This window comes from Ascidia mentula, chromosome 7, assembly GCF_947561715.1.
Source record: "Ascidia mentula chromosome 7, kaAscMent1.1, whole genome shotgun sequence".
Taxonomy (NCBI): domain Eukaryota; kingdom Metazoa; phylum Chordata; class Ascidiacea; order Phlebobranchia; family Ascidiidae; genus Ascidia; species Ascidia mentula.
The window spans coordinates 15,908,158-15,924,446 of NC_138572.1; the positions used below are offsets into that span (position 1 = coordinate 15,908,158).

Below are 16,289 nucleotides of genomic sequence, written 5' to 3' on the forward strand. Positions count from 1 at the left end.
GCGTTTTGAAAAGTTATAATACAGGTCAGATCCTATACGACAGTACGCTTTGGCAAATGTCTGACTATAAGCAGTGTATAATAAGCAAAACCCACACAAATGCAAGTAACCAAATCGGGCACATAATAAACACGTTTTAATACGTTCGCACCATTTGAAACCACTATATTTTCCAAATTGAATATGTACAGTACGCAGAATGTTTTCATAATCCACCTAACGGGAGGAGTAATTGGTGACCTATTTTGTATTGAAAACTTTTGATTGACTTCACTGTTACAAAAGCACTCGCAATACAACCAAGTCTTTATATGCATTTCAACTTTAAATTACCACAACATTGATAGAAGAATTTAACAATGTTCCAATGTTTTAAATTGTTGACAAATTGTGGTTCTGACTTTGTTGCTGTATTTGCTTACTGGACACAGCCTACAATCAACTGTTATGCACTGGTGATGAACGCAGTATATGTTTCGAAACGTTTACATTACCATAATACTAAATAGCAATTTGTAGGCGCTTATTAGTTTCAAAGTCTACGCAATTAGTATAGCATATACGGTGCATGATCAAAAACCTGTCTGAGTTTTTAGTTTGCTTGGAATCCGTTTCATGTGATACACCGAATAATGTTTACCAAAAATTATTGCCAGATAGTATTACAAGAATACAACAATATCTTTGAATCTCTTTTTCCTAAAATACAGCACACAGAAAAACAGACAATAAAAACTAAAACTAATCAATCTATCTTGCATTAGCATGCAGTTAGTGCTGAACAACAGTCTGGCGCAGACACAGCAGTTGCGACTGAATACCAGTCGACGTAACAAGTCAGATATGACGGAAGCCTACGCAGCTGTGGCAACGCCAAACACCCCAGCCAAATTGGATTGCATCATTTTTCTTTTTGTTGATAAGCAATGTGGAGCCAATAATATGAACACCAGCTGCACTGATGAGACCTTTTAGGTCGAAACAGTGGCCATCTGTCTGCAGCTTATAAACAATTTTCTTTTTGTTAATAAGAGTTTTGTCAGTTATTTTTCAACCCTTTTTCCTGACAATGCGAGCCAGCATTTGCATATTTTTATCGCTTGTTGGTATTCGCCGGCCACACTATAGCACCTTATAAAATAACTTTTGTGTATTCGCAAGGATTTTATCATTACAAACCTAAAGTTGGACGAAAGTTCGTGTGTTTGCGTCACTGGTAGCCAGCTACCGCTTTGTTGCAACATTTTAAAGCGTGTGGTGTGCCTTGAGCAAGCCCTGTTCACCTACATGTCACAGTGTAAATTGCTTCCTTCAACCTTATTCAACATGCCTTGTCATGCTTGGGTGCGCAGCTTGCTGTACAACAAAAAAATAGTTTTGGAACTAAACCTACGGTTTTGTAAATCTTCAAGACAAACAATATAGTCAATGTAGCTGTTGTGAAAATCATTTCTAAACCTGTCAATCGCATTTACAATCATTCTCAACCCACAATTTGTGATAAAATTAATACTTATGTGGTCTATATTGTTTGCACTGTTTAGTAATATCCTCAAGATGGACTGAGTTCTGACATATTTACGCAGCGTGCTATGTTTTATTTCATGTCGTTGGTAACCCTGCCTTTACGTAACGAGACAATGGGCACGTCATTTAACGGCGTGGATACAAAAGTAAAAAGGGGTTACAAAAGATCAAGTTTCAGGGAAGTAGTTAAAGGCGGTACAAATAGAAACGTGCTTCTTGCAACATAGTGCTTGTTGACTATAACAACCTTTACTGGTGTAAGTACCTTGCATATACATAGCAACCTCAAAAAGAATGTAGCAAGTATTTATAGTACCGTGAATTAAACCACCAAATGTTTACTTTTGCAATTAGCCCAGCAATTGTTAACGCACGAGATCATGTGACTTGCTTGTACAATGACTTCCTGCTGGGGTAGACAATGGCGTCCCGCGACACGTGGTAACTCCAACGAATAAGAGACGATTATTGGTTATGAAATCGACTGTGTGTTGAAATATGACAATCGCACAATAAGACAACAGAATTTCGCCCATTTACATACTTACTGCGTTGGGTAACCATGAAATTGCTGCGGGTTTACAAACCAGCACAGTTCGACACGTCTTCTGGTAAATGCGTGATTAAGCTTGCAATATTGCTACCTTACATACAGTGATCTTACGCTATCGTGTGTGTAAGAGCGTGCTATAACTGCATTTTTCTTAACAACCAACACACCCTGTCCAAGGACAAACCCCACAGTAAACAATCGTGGTGTAACAAACATTCTATAGACACAACTAGCCTTGACAAGTCCGTTCTCAGACAGGACGTTTCTACATGGATCGTTGTTCTTGCTTTTTACGCTGGTCTGCATTTTCGCCGTCAATGTAAAATTTCTAAATAAATCACATGCACACTGGTTCTGGTGCCCTCCAATCTAGCCCTCCATTGCACTCTACCAGCGACACCAATTTTCTATTTTGATAATAAAATGTTATGAAACTATCAGAAGTTTCAAATTAAAGTCATCTGAATTATCAACAATATTGAAAAATTAATTTTGCCTGCACGGGCATCCTCAGTTTCTCAAGAAAAGAAAAACGCGACCATGTTTGGGCCTTCAAATAGGTATGTCAGCGTTTCCCAAACATTTCTGTATGCGGAACCCTTTCTGCACGAGAAAGGTTTTTAAAGTTAACTGGAAACGCCAAAAAAGTAACGTCCATCAAACATAAACGTGTTTTAAGTTGTATCGGTGTTATTATTATCACAGTTTGGATATATTCTCATGTACCTGTTGCCTAGAAGCAGAATGTCGCAACGGGCATACTCAAACAGTTTTTGCATGGAATATGTCTTAGAATCCTTCACTTTTTATGGAATCCACTTGGGAATCGCTGCTTTATATGCAATGCTGATGCTCCGTAATGAAACGCGTTGACGTATTTCTGTTTTATCATACACCAATCTCTTGAGAGCATAAGGTTCACAGGCTTCGCAGCCAAGGCATTGCAGCCAAGCTGGATCAGCCACTTTTCCCGACAAGTTGGAGTGATCGCCAAATATAAAGGGCCTGCGCAGTGGGGCGATCCTGCCTTGATGCTATGCGAAAGCGTGGTATTACTTCTGCGTTGTCTGATTATGGTGGTAGAGATCCTCTACGTTGTGAAGGTCGTCTGGCAAGTTGTGCGCTTGAGCACCAGTGTACCTTGACCACAATATACCCCGTGAAACCACTGAGCTCCTGTAGCTCAGTTGGTAGAGCGTTGGGCCTGGTTAGCCCAGGGTCGTGAGTTCAAACCTCACCGGGAGCTTGATTTTTCAGATCTCGCTCCGACTTGTCGGGAAAAGTGGCTGATCCAGCTTGGCTGCAATGCCTTGGCTGCGAAGCCTGTGAACCTTATGATCATAATATTAGAGCTGTGATCGCCAAATATAAAGGGCCTGCGCAGTGGGGCGATCCTGCCTTGATGCTATGCGAAAGCGTGGTATTACTTCTGCGTTGTCTCTTGAGAGCATTGTTATTCTATCAAGTCTGTCTGCGGTTTTAACACATACAGCATTCACACAATATCATTGTGACAGCCATTTGTTCTACTAAATCCGGGTAAATTCAGAAACAAACAAATAAAAATGATTCCTTGGAAGCAATAAAACCCGATGCAAACAAAAAGCAAATACCCATTGTAGCAGTCGGAAACTACTTGTGTATTATATCCCACTTCCACGAGCTTGTCTTGCGTTTCTGGGTACAACAGCCCAATATTAAGCAGCATTCTTTCAGCTGTCCCGAAAATAGTCTGCACACCAGCTGTTACCTAAGGCCCCGAACATAAATATTTAAACAGTCGGTCGATATATAGTTTGTAGAAACCACGCATGTTTCCTGACTTGGAACTTCGACGGACCGAAGGCTGCAGGCGAAGTTCATCGTAACTTGTTAAATACGTGTTACCCGTTCGCACTTCATTCTGCCTCATAACCGACTGATGGTAGAAGTTATTCGCTCAGTCACTAACATGCTTTGAACAATCGATGGATATAGTTGAACACAGTGTAGTTTTACCCGCAATAATTCAAAAAAACATCATTTCTTGTCTTTAATATGAAGACCAAACTATATTTGGCTCACAGCAACACTTATGCCTTTTACACGTATGTTTTTGACACCAAGCAATATTCAAAAGTATTCTGATATTTAAGTCTTTGTCGGTTATGAAGTTGACCGGAGATCCGATATCTCATATGTCCGACTGTTCTGTGAATAAACATTTCTGTTCGAACACAAAAGACACAAGTTTCAAAAAATCACAACCGGCGCGGCTTAATAGACCTATCAGGACACACAACCAGGTTAGCATACTCGATCCACATGTAATTCTGCATAATATAGGTGTGAACATAGCAACCACCTGGTAATTTTTTTGTTATATATTTGAATTGAACTACTGCACTAAATTATAACGTTAATATTTACACAAATCCCTATGTTACACAGGCTTATTACATGTGGGTCAAGTATGCCGACCAACCTCCATTGTAAGGCTGTGGGCTTCTACCAAACGTACAGCGACTGTAAGTTGTTTAAATTTATCGTTTTAAGGCTATTTTACAAGTCTAAAATCTACCGCTGTTGCTGACAGAACATTTACGGTTTTGTAGATGTTGAAACAGCGTTAGATCCATACTAAATAAGATATGATTGCTCGTTTTTAGTGCCGACCTAAAGTTTTAGACATATTTTGCCGAATAGGGACTTTCATTCAATTTTATGGCGCACATGATGGCAAGTATTGCTTTTAACACAGAATAAACATACACAATTTCTTCCATACTAACATCAAACCTTACTCTTGATCTGTTAGAAACACAATAACCGCAAGACATGAACAGATGCCCAGCAGCACGCATATCCCGCTAGTTCTACACAAATGCCAATCAATCACAGATGAGGCCTGGTTCCTGCATTTAAAACGTCAATCTGTCAACTGCCTAAATGCGTTTCATCGCGATTAAACCGGATAACCTTCAAGGTATGGGTGCCTGCTGTATTGTTTTATTTTGAATTCTACCCGACTTATAACATATAGGTCAGGATGTAATTTATGTTAGTTTCGTCAAATGTCAAAAGTATTCGATTCGCAAAAATATTTGACAAAACAAATTAAGATTTACTGCATGCTTTTAGTTATTCTCATTATTCAGGGTCCCCAACCATCGGGCCCTGGGGGCATTTATATAACCGTGTGCAGCTAAAAAATGGCTGCATACATAATCCACTCACCAATAACTTTGCCTATATTCTTGTATTGACACAGTAAGCCCGTTTACATGGACAGTTGAAGCGACTTTGAATCCGCTTCGCTCAATCGCTCCTCCCGTTTTTTTCGCAAGAGGAGCGACGGAGCGCTCTATCTGTTCGAAGGAGGTCAATTCGCTTATCTTTCAATCCACTTGGAGCACAGAAGAATGCGAAGGGTGGTTTTAGGTGTGCATTTTTTTAAGTTTGTCACATTGCATTAGATAAATAATAAACATTAAAAGATAAGTGCTTGACATACGTTTTGAAGTAGTTTGAGATGTAGACCGTCCACATTGCAAAATGTAATGGATTCCAGCACACTTAATCTTAGTTTATTTCTTATTTTTCTTCGATTCCATTGCAAACGGAATATGCAGTTTAAGAGAATTTCGCGTATTTTTAGATATTTGTTTATTTTACCACGTCAATACAAATTACCAAACCTCACATGTAAACACATGCATATCATGGATTGGATTGGGATGTTCCAATTCGTCTCACTTCCGACCAATCCGATTCGCTTACGGTCGCATATTTAAACAGGCTTAATGTTATGAAACATTAACGTGCTCTTAATAGAGAAAATGTCAAAAATACTACAGGAATTGTGCAGGTGCTAATATTCAATAACTTTATGCTTCAAGTGTCGAATAGTTGGGGATTTGAAACGAACCGAAAGCGAACTTGTCGTGTACCTTTAAAATTGATAATTTTGTTTTTCTGGTCGCGATAGCAAGTGTAATTACGCCGTAAACCTGTGCAATAAACTGGCGACAGCTTTGAACCGTAGGCGGTTATCGAGAAGCTGTCGGTAGTAGGTGGAGGTATTTACATATTAAAAACAATCTGAGCATACACAAGAAAACATCAAAACGGAAGGCAAAAACATTTGCGATCCAATCGCAGAGAATGAAAACTAAGGCATGTAAGCAAGTGCCCCTGGCAGAAATTTGATTGGTTGATGAGGTGATTTTGCCGCAAAGCCTAAACACACCGCGTACCTTTAGAGCAGCATTCAGTACTCATTCGACCAACGTGTGAGTATTTACATTAAATATAGAATGGTTTCAGACTTCGTTCCCTCGTTATCCACAACCATTGTCAACGCAAACGTCCTGAAGATTTTAAAACCCGTGAGTTTTGTTCCAAAGATAGATCGGTTTTAGGTTTGGTTCCAATTTCCTTCGTTGTTTAGAGGATGGTGAATTGTTAGCGGAAAAGAAAATAATTTGGGGCACGAAACAGTCAGCTTAAATGCGAATCCATGTGGAGGAAATTAAATGGGGTGGAGAAGATCTATCAATACATAAAGTCGATTCGACTCAATGACATCGTAGCCAAACTAAATCAAAGCGACATTTTCCTGACAAGTCGAAGCAAGATATTGAAATCAAGTTCCAATGAGGAACGAACTCGATTTATCCTGGCCAAATATCATGATCAGCTTTTCCTGTTGGGCGCTTGACCTAGAAGGTTTTTGCATTTTTAAACATTACAGTGCAAGGGCGAACTCTAGTGTTTAAATTCGAAGGAATAAATTCATGTTTTTACTAACGGTTTCTACAGCGACATTTCCAGCAGGGAAAATTATTTTTGTTCGTTTTTGCTCTCTTATTTCTGGTTTTCTTGTTGCTTTCTGGACCTGCGCCTCGTAACCTTACTCGATTACGTTCACTTTCTACAGATGTCGGCGGCAATTCATCCAACATACCGTTATTTACTGCATTTTGTTTTTGTTTTATATTTATTTCTGGTTAAACATGAAAACTCTGCGACGGTTTTTGAAGGTTCATGTTAAAAGTGTGGTGAAAGCTTAGAAACAAAGACGGTTTGCCTGCAGGCCCGACAATGGGTAATATATAAATTGCATACAAAATATATATCAACGACAAACAAACTTTAACCCCGCATTTACACCTTCTTCTATTCACCCATGAAAAAATGCTGAGTCCCCCTTGTGCTATTAGCTGAAGCAATGCAAAACCAATCAACGTAATCCTGCAACGTTTGTGGGGTTGGCCAATTAACTTCATCACCTTTAAGTTGGACCTTTATCGCTATAACGCCGATATATCGATTCCCGAACGACAGGCGGTGTTAGAATCGTCGCACATCGATTTCTTTTATTTCTGTGGCTGTTTATTGGAAAACCAGAACTGCGCAATTGTTCGTCTTTCATATTTTCCCCATTATTTTGTTGTGTACGGAGTCTCGAAGGTGCTTCAGATCCCAGTATCGGATCACTGTTGTAAACATATATGGGCATTCAATTACCAACTGATACAAAATATTATAAAATAATAATAAAAAATGCTTTGACAGGACACGGCAGGATTGCTTCATTGCAAATGCCCTCAATTTGAAGATCTCAGCTATCGTATATCATTCACTATAGGTTAACTGGCATCGCACAAGGGATATTGCAGGCAAGTTGGACAAAAACCATTACTGATTCATCAATATCGACGAACTTAAAATAACAAATCCACACAAGCTAAACATTTTTTGTGCTTCTCGTAAACGTGATTGTCAGATGGAAAAAAATGAACAAGAACCCATGTTTTTTCCGTCTTCTGCCACGAAGATCAATCAGCAGCAATTTTGTTGATTGACGAAACAAGCCTTTGAATTTGCCGCCTTCGCAAGGCAGAGCGAATAGATTCCAATTCCAAGCAAGCTTTGTCTTAATCCAGAGTCGCCTGGCAACATGCAAGACGTAATCCTACGTCACAGAAGACAGGTGCGTCAGCTGCAATCGTTAAAAGTGTCTTGAGTGAAATTCACGTGCCTCGGAGTGTTTATTTGAGCGTGTGAAATACAGGTTTTAGTGCAGCAGGATTACATTTGTCCAACAACAAATAAAGTGTTACTTTTCCATTGAGCTGCATGTATAAGCAATAGGTCTGAGCTGTTGGGTGTCTTTGGGGCCTCCTGTGCGTTAATTCCCTTTTCTTATTCCGAAGTAAAAATTGCAAGAAGCAGTTTTGTTATTTTGAAAGAATCTCTTGCTTCGAGTCAAAACCGAAATTCGTGACGTCACTTATTTACGTCATCTTGTAAGCACAACGTCATGCAGTGATAAAGAAACTGATCACGACTTCGTTGGCGAACTTAAACGTGCGACTAAAAGGCTTCACTACACTTGTAAGTATGTTAAGGCGGTTTGTCAACGTCACAGCCTATTTTAAATTGCCCCCCACCCTCAGAACGGGTATCGATTTAGGAATATAAAGAAAGCTTGTCGAATGTGGCGGCCTCAATGTACCAGGTGTACACAGGCATGCAAAAAAGGCAATTATTTTCTAACGCCTAATTGTCACACTGAGTATCATGAGCGCGTGCTGCTAATACTCTTTATTACTTGAAGGAGTTTTATTGTAAGGGAAGCACTTAGAAGGACAGACGCATTCCTCAGCATAGGTGCCATAGGATATTTGGGTATAAGATGAGACTTTAAGTTGTGCGAACTTTTTTCATGGCATAAATTTAATCTTTCGCTATTGTTTCATGAAAGTTGCATAAAATAGAAATAACACAAAAAAACGCTTGACTTTGCATTCGACGCCAAGAAAGGCATTTTTTTGCAATAAAATAATTGTACCGCGCATGAAATGTGATATAGACAGTCTTACCAGATACTAATTTGATTTTACTTATTTCTAAAACTTGTGTTTAATTTCCCCTAAGTAGCGTCTTACAAAATCCAAATGTGGTTATTTTAGGAAACCTGCTTATTTTGGACTGAGTTTTCGCCTACAAGCGTGCTTATTTGTTAATAAAATACAGATGATTGGTTGTGGTCAGAACGATTTCAAATCGACCACCTTAAAAAAAATGTCAACTATCCTGATCAAAAAAATAGTGAAATCCTCAAAATCGGATGACAGAGTTCTGATACAAATCCAATATTTTGGCATCAGAAAGCAGCTTGCTTATTTATTAATTCTGGTTCTAAAGTGAGACTGTTAAGTCTGTGCTTTTGTGCTGTTTTGCGTAGCTAAATTTTTAGATACGGTTTTTATAGGTTATATATGACAACAACGTGGCTTTGTACAATGTCTTACGAAGCATTATTTCCATAGTTAGACTTTTTTGGAGTTTTGGCTCTGGAGAAAACAAAAAATTATTACACCCGAACATGCTTTAGGTAAATATAAGTAACACAGACTAACCACTCAATATTTTAATTGCAGATTGAGTTTTGTTTTGATTTTGATTAAATTTTCACAAGTAAAGAAAAATGCTTCCGTCGGTCAAAATCGCAATTTTAGGCGACACTGGGACTGGAAAAACCTCATTTCTTCGTCGGTTCAAAACCAATGAATTCGATGAATTATCGTTAGACGATTGGCGAAATGCCAACGTTCAAGAAATCGTAGCCCGTAACAGGGTGACGAATTCCGTGGGCGCGTGTTTGAGTCGCACGAACCCTAAACACTTCCCAAATTTACCGACCGATTATTGGCACAAACGTAAATGCCCATCTACCCTATGTACAGTTTACATGGCAAGAGGGAAAACTAAGGATTCTTTACCGCAGTCGGAAATGGTGGATATTCGATTCCTCGATGCTCCTTCTTTTCCCCGCTTCCCTCAGAACTCCCTGCAGGAGTGGGACGAGGAGGGTGCAGTGGGGATCAGATCCGCTGACGTGTTTATCATCCTTTATGACGTCACAAAGCGAGAAACCTTCCGTTACGCGAAAACGATGAAAGAAGGGATTTTGTCGGTATGTTAGTGCTGACCTGACGTAGAATGTTAAGGTTATATTTTGTTAGTCTGATAATAGCTTTTAACAAACCAACGCACAAGAACTTGTAAAATGCCAATATTTTAAGTCATTTGCAACGCATATTCAGTAGTTTTGTTACGAAACGATGAGTATTATACGACAATGCACATTCCTTTTCGTATCATCGGCTACCGAGACCTCAAAAAAGCGCCAGGGTTACACCATCCAAAACATGTCAAGACATATTTGCGCGACACAATTTGACGCATTTTTCGTTTACCAATGTCACAAAACCCCAGTTCGCAAGAAAACCTTCATTAATTTTCTACTTAGAATACGTACTTGTAATTTGATCATATTAAGACGATAAATTTTACAATCAGTCAACTGAACGGAGTGAGACTGTTTTTAGAAAGCAATATCAAAATTAAAATCATATAAACTTCACAATTAACAAACTTATAGCACTTATGAACAATAACATATTTAACTTTGAAAACAAGGAAAAATTCATACATCCAAAGTTACCAACATTAACAAAAATATACCTGTTTTTAGTCGATCTGTCCGAACTCCTCAAACAACAGACGATCTGCGCTGAGTCGAGTCCTCAAATCTTCCACGCGCAATAGCTCCCTCAGGTGGGCAAGTTCGAGCGAACGAAGTCAACGCACGGGGTCGGGGTCGATCTCGCGTAGGATTCGCGAATGTTTTGACCGTCTGGGATCACGTGACAGTGACGTGCGGAGAGTAAGTGTCCAATCGGGTCTCGTCGGCGTCATTCCATCAATTTTTCTGCATTCCGTGGTTCCAATGGTGGAAGATCAAGATGAGTTTGCGTCGACTCATAAGAGAAAAAATCCTCCAATAATCATGATCGTTGCCAATAAATGCGATTTGCTTCCTTCCTCGTGTGGGAAATGTGCATCCATGGATCTCTGTCGCCTCCGTGCGAACAATCAAGTTGATCCCGTGAATCACGAGGTGGCGCAATTGGTTCGGAAAACGTGGAAATGTCTCTTCGTGGAATGTTCGGTAAAGAGTGGATGGAATGTGATGAATTTGATCAAAGAATCGTTGGAAAGTTGGTTGGAAGCCAAAGAACAAACTCACAGAAAGTCGCTCAGGAAATCGAGACAATCAAAATAACTCGGACAAGAACAAATTTGTGAAGCTTCGGGTTAAAATATCTGAAACATTGAAGCTTTTCTTTTTGTTTTGATTCTCAGCATTGATATCAAATATGTTCTTTTTTACAATGCTTTTGGTTAACAATACAAATGCTTTATGGACCTTAGTACTCATTCTTACTTGATTCGTGGTTGTTTTGTATCCTTTAGGTGCTTGGACTTTAAACTAAGAAGTTGACTGAATTTTTCACATTTAACTAAAACAGCAGCTGCCGTTGGATTCTTACCGGAACATTCCGCTTACTTTCAACTTAACTTGCGGCACAGAAAAGTGGGAAACACAAATTACTCATTTGTTTACAAAGTTTCATAGATTTAAAATTTTGTAATTTACTTTTGATTTACGTGAAAATTTTTGTAAACCTAAACAGGAAAACTTCAAAAACTGCATTAAAATATTAAATCAGAAGAAAATACAAAGTTGTTGCAACAAATTATATTTGGCTTGGGTTCAAAAAGCAAACTCACGAATTATTTTTAAATATTTGGAGCAAAACTATAGACGGGATTAAAAAATTCTACTTAATAAAGAAAATATCTTCAAGCAATTCCGAGTCCTCCGGATCAAACGTTGACCTGTGCATGACGTCACTCGTCCCTGATACGCGCATCGCGGTCGTGACGTCACGCGAGAGTGACGTAATAGCCTCAGTGTCATCGACTAACTGACTGAGGTCGCTTAAATTGTTCATGGTACTGTTGTGTGGACGACGAGGCGAGGAGGCAACTACGTCAATTACGTCATCAGATAGTGACGTGGTGAATGCGTGACGTGGGCGGTTGGTGAGAGAAAGGGAAGATTTGTAGGTTGTGTTGGGGTTGGACTTGCTCATCGAAGTGTATCTGGAAAATATGGTGGTTTACAATTTCATGACTTGTCGTTCCAACAACAATCTACACCTGGTTGAAGGTTCGGATTTTCTGTCGTGGAAATAACTCGACGTCTCATCTCCGTCGGTTTCTCCAAACAAACCTGCGAGTATTTCAATAACAAGGAATATCTTCTACCAATTTAACAAACGAAATATATTGGTCTTATATGGATGCCAACATATGTTTACTTTGGAAATACATGTTTTCGTGAATGTGGCAAACCTAACAGACTAAATGTACCTCAATAACGTTTTGGCGAACTACACAAAGTTATACAAGTTATTCACGCTTACACTACCTTTTCGTATATGAACGATATTTGACTATGTTGCAACTGCTACTTTTTAAACCTATTAGTTTTATACAAACCAATCGACTCTCCGGTTGGTCGAGGCTTGGTCATGTGACGCATGGAATTAGCCAATCCCTGGCCGCGTATCGGCTCCGTGTCGTAATCATGTCCGATATTGAGGTCATACGAGAGATCACGTGAGCTTGGGAACTCCCCATCGACGGAAGGAAATTTTCCTTTGTAGCGGAAATGTTTCATTCTGTCCATGTAATGTGCATGGCGGTCCTGTGGATAAAACCAAGTGTTTATATGAATAAAACACACATATAACAGTTAAAAATCATTTAAAGAGGTAGGATTCGAATACAAAAAATACAGTTTTGTAACAAGAACCACATAACTGTTATTGCATCGTCAAGAAATTTTGTGGAACTTTTTAAGATGTTGCACAGGCAGCAAAATTCCACCACTGTATTTAAATCCTATAATTTGATCATTAAAATATACAACATTTTTTGTGACAGATTGAAATATCCTGCCTTTAGCTCCCTATGTCTTCTTCGTAATTGTTCTTCTTGTTCAGCCAGAAGTTTCTGAAGGTGGAATTGCTCTTCCTCCAGCTCTTCCTTTTGTCTGAGAAGTTCATCACGGCGACCGGTTGGACTCATCGAGCGTAAACGATTTCCAAAATCAAACGCCAATTCTATGATAATATGAATGTTGTTGCTCAAAACAGAAATAACCACAAGGTTATGAAGATTTTCATGTTTTAATAAAAATTAGTCAAACACACCCACAATCATATTCAATGCATTTTTTGTAACTTTTACTAATTTACATTTGTTCTCTATTTTTGATAAAAAAATGTTTGACGATAAAATTATTGTGTTAATTTTGTTCTAATTAGGCAAATTTCTGGATAAACCGAATCTTGATCAACTGTAAGAGTAATTCTGTATTATCTCTAGTGTTAAGTTAAATAAACAAGTGTTAAGTTAAAATTGTAAAATGTTTGATTTTATTACTTTATACCTCGTGCTTGCTCATCCGTATCTGTTGTTACCGACGACTGATCATCATGTCTCATATTTTTCAAAAATTCACGAGCAAAATCATCATTTCTATTCTGATAAGCTCTTGAAATACGAGCGCCCTCATTCAATATGTTGGTTGGTTTCACTTGATCCATGGTTTGAACGGCAGCAACTTTGTATTTTTGCTGATAGTTTTTGGAGCTCGGTGATCTGGAGTTGTTAGAAGGATCCTAAGAACAATAAGTAACCTTCAACAAGAGCTTTCAAAACAATTCATGTTTATAAAATATATTAAGTGAGCTACATACTCGGCTACTGTTTTGACCTCTGACATTTTATCAGTGGTGATTATATGACGATCTTTTCACACAAAACATTGAGAAAATGGAACTCACTTAATAAATATTATAGCTGTTACGCAGCCTGCAAATGTCAAGAAATGAATTATTTTTAATACTGGACATCTTACCACTGTTTGACAATAACTTTCTCCCAAACCATTGTCATGAAGGGGAACACTTTCAGTTTCATCATCCAGTTCGCGAATAGTTATGTCCCGATGATTGACTGAATCACTTGGAGAAGTATTTTTCACATTAATATGTTGTCCTTCTGCATTTCTGAAAGATTTGATTGAAAACGTTTAAAAAAACTCTGTCAACTTTCGCACAAGACAAATATATTTCACTAAAAAAGCATTCTGAGTGTCTGTGGTCAATAACATAGGGTAAAAATCATTGCAACCATAGGGCCTGACAGGGGAGTGAAGTCAACAGAAATGATTACAAAACCACTGATAATAGCGGTATATAAAATTTGTGCAATCATTTAAAAGGATATGCTTTTAATATGAACCGTTATTTCTTTGATCTAAAGCAGTGCCTTGAAAAATACATATAATCTAAACTTCCTTTTTTTGATCAAATATGGATTAATATCATTGCACAATGTGATAAACATTTTAAGCACAACCAAAAAATGTTGTCCTTTGTCAAATAGGGTCATCATCCTGACATAATTAATCCCACAAAAACAGACAAATCATCATTTTAATCAACCGCAACAAGAAGTTCTCTATTTTGGTCTATTACAAGGAAATAGTTATGTTGAAATGACCTTAAGAAAACAATTCAAAATAACTGTAAGAATGCAATTAGAAAACAAACAACTTACGTTGGTGTTACAGCTTTTTCTGCTTTTGTAAGCAATTTATTAATATCATTACTGACTTCCTTCTGTTGTTCACTGAGTTTGCTCTGATAGAAAGCAAGAAGTTTCTGACAATCTTGGTATTGGGCCACCATCATTTTTTGCTCCTTTTCAATTCTGATTTTCTCAGCTTTAATTTGTTTTAGCTGAAATTCAAATTTATTTCTTAATTTCACTCAGCACATTTTTTTTATAAAACCATTTTTTACTGACTAAGCCCACTGGCATAATTTTTGCTAATTTCCTAATTAATTTTTTGTTTTGTGAACAAATTCTGCTGAAAATTTTTTACCTGATGTGAAAATATCTTCTTTGCTTCTCCTAATTGCTGTTGTGTTGCTTCTTTTTCCTCACTGGTTTTGGAAAGTTCTCGAATTAAGTTTGCGACCCTTTCTTTGTCTTCAGCACAAAGGTCTTTTAAAGAGGCCCGGTGGCCTTTGGTGGAAATTCCTTCAAAATGTTACAATTTTAGATTTTATGATAAAGTCCAACCACGTACATAAACAATTTGTAATCACTTTTTGAATCTTTAAGTTTTTGATCAGCAGATTTTGAAGTCATGAACTTTTTCTGTGGGGATGCCTGCACAAAAATTAACTTATAGTGATCACAATATATAAAATAGAGAATACCAATTCGCAATTTCAGTTACCGGTTTAGGGCCTTTCTTGGAATTTTTAACATCCGACGAGGGCATATTTTTGTTCCGTGTGAGACGCTCCGAAACTCCAGGAACAAATGAAACTAGTTCTTCGTTTTCTTCACCACAAGACCAAAATATCTCAACGCCTTTTGACATGGCGCAATCAAACAACAAATTATGTGAGGTTATCCGTTTTTTTTATTACGAAATAACCGACTCCTGACTTATTGCGAATCTTTAAAAATACCCGCGACTTTAAAGAGAAACGACCGTGACGAAAACAAACATTTCCTTAGACATGCTTGGATAAACATAGTTTATTTAAATTTAAAGTAAATTTTTTTTTTTTAATTTAAAAATAATTGTAAAAAATCACTTAAGGAATTATAAATAACACTAATATTAACAGAATATTTACAAAAGTAAACAAAATACTTACACGTTTTGCAAAGAACAAATTTCCTTCCAAAAGCGAGAAATTTTTCGACAGATTTAAATTTATTATATCAAAAATCACAATTAGTTTCCTCTACAGTTTTTTTTCTCTTTTGTAAGTTAAGTTTTATTGTTGTGTTTCTATTGCGTGACCTCAATTAAAACTGAAAATTACTTTTGTGACGTATTGTGAGGGCTAATGTTGACGTTTGTACTCGTGAAGTTGTTCGCAGCTGGACGTGGTTTTTTAAGCAATCAGTTAATTTAGCTTCAAGTTCTTTTCCAAGTTTCAGTTATTTTTTCTTTGCCATAAACTATTGTTGGATTATTTACTGTAAAGCTGCGCTGCGTTTATCAAAAATAATGTTGATGTTGTGTGTTAAATATAGACTGATTGATACCTTGTATTGTGGAAAAATATATTTTAGGTGGGCCTATCGCTTATATATGCTACACCTCCCAATTTGGAAGCAGAACAATATTGTTATCGTTTCATTAAAACCGCGTTACTCCGCAATCTGTATATTAGATCTATGTTATAACAGTTATATAGTTATGGTCATAATT

General features: G+C 37.7%; 2 protein-coding genes and 1 non-coding gene across 3 annotated transcripts; 2 read left to right on the forward strand and 1 right to left on the reverse strand.

Annotated features, from left to right (window-relative positions):
• Positions 1 to 3,252: 3,252 nt before the first annotated feature.
• Trnat-ggu (transfer RNA threonine (anticodon GGU)) lies at positions 3,253 to 3,326 on the forward strand. Its single transcript has one exon. It is a non-coding gene; the product is annotated as a tRNA-Thr (tRNA).
• A 6,228-nt stretch (positions 3,327 to 9,554) lies between these two features.
• Positions 9,555 to 11,195, forward strand: LOC145909032 (uncharacterized). The gene is made up of 2 exons (XM_082996352.1): positions 9,555 to 10,043; positions 10,605 to 11,195. Exons 1-2 carry the CDS (start codon positions 9,555 to 9,557, stop codon positions 11,193 to 11,195), a joined length of 1,080 nt encoding a protein of 359 aa, XP_082852478.1.
• Positions 11,196 to 11,688: 493 nt separating this feature from the next.
• Positions 11,689 to 15,531, reverse strand: LOC145908624 (uncharacterized). The gene is made up of 10 exons (XM_082995941.1): positions 15,297 to 15,531; positions 15,163 to 15,226; positions 14,937 to 15,094; positions 14,609 to 14,790; positions 13,905 to 14,055; positions 13,434 to 13,665; positions 12,941 to 13,104; positions 12,479 to 12,686; positions 12,137 to 12,209; positions 11,689 to 12,079 (listed from the first exon to the last, which is right to left on the reverse strand). The coding sequence occupies exons 1-10, from the start codon at positions 15,441 to 15,443 to the stop codon at positions 11,755 to 11,757; spliced, it is 1,704 nt and encodes a 567-aa protein (XP_082852067.1). The 5' UTR covers positions 15,444 to 15,531; the 3' UTR covers positions 11,689 to 11,754.
• Between the last annotated feature and the right edge of the window lie 758 nt (positions 15,532 to 16,289).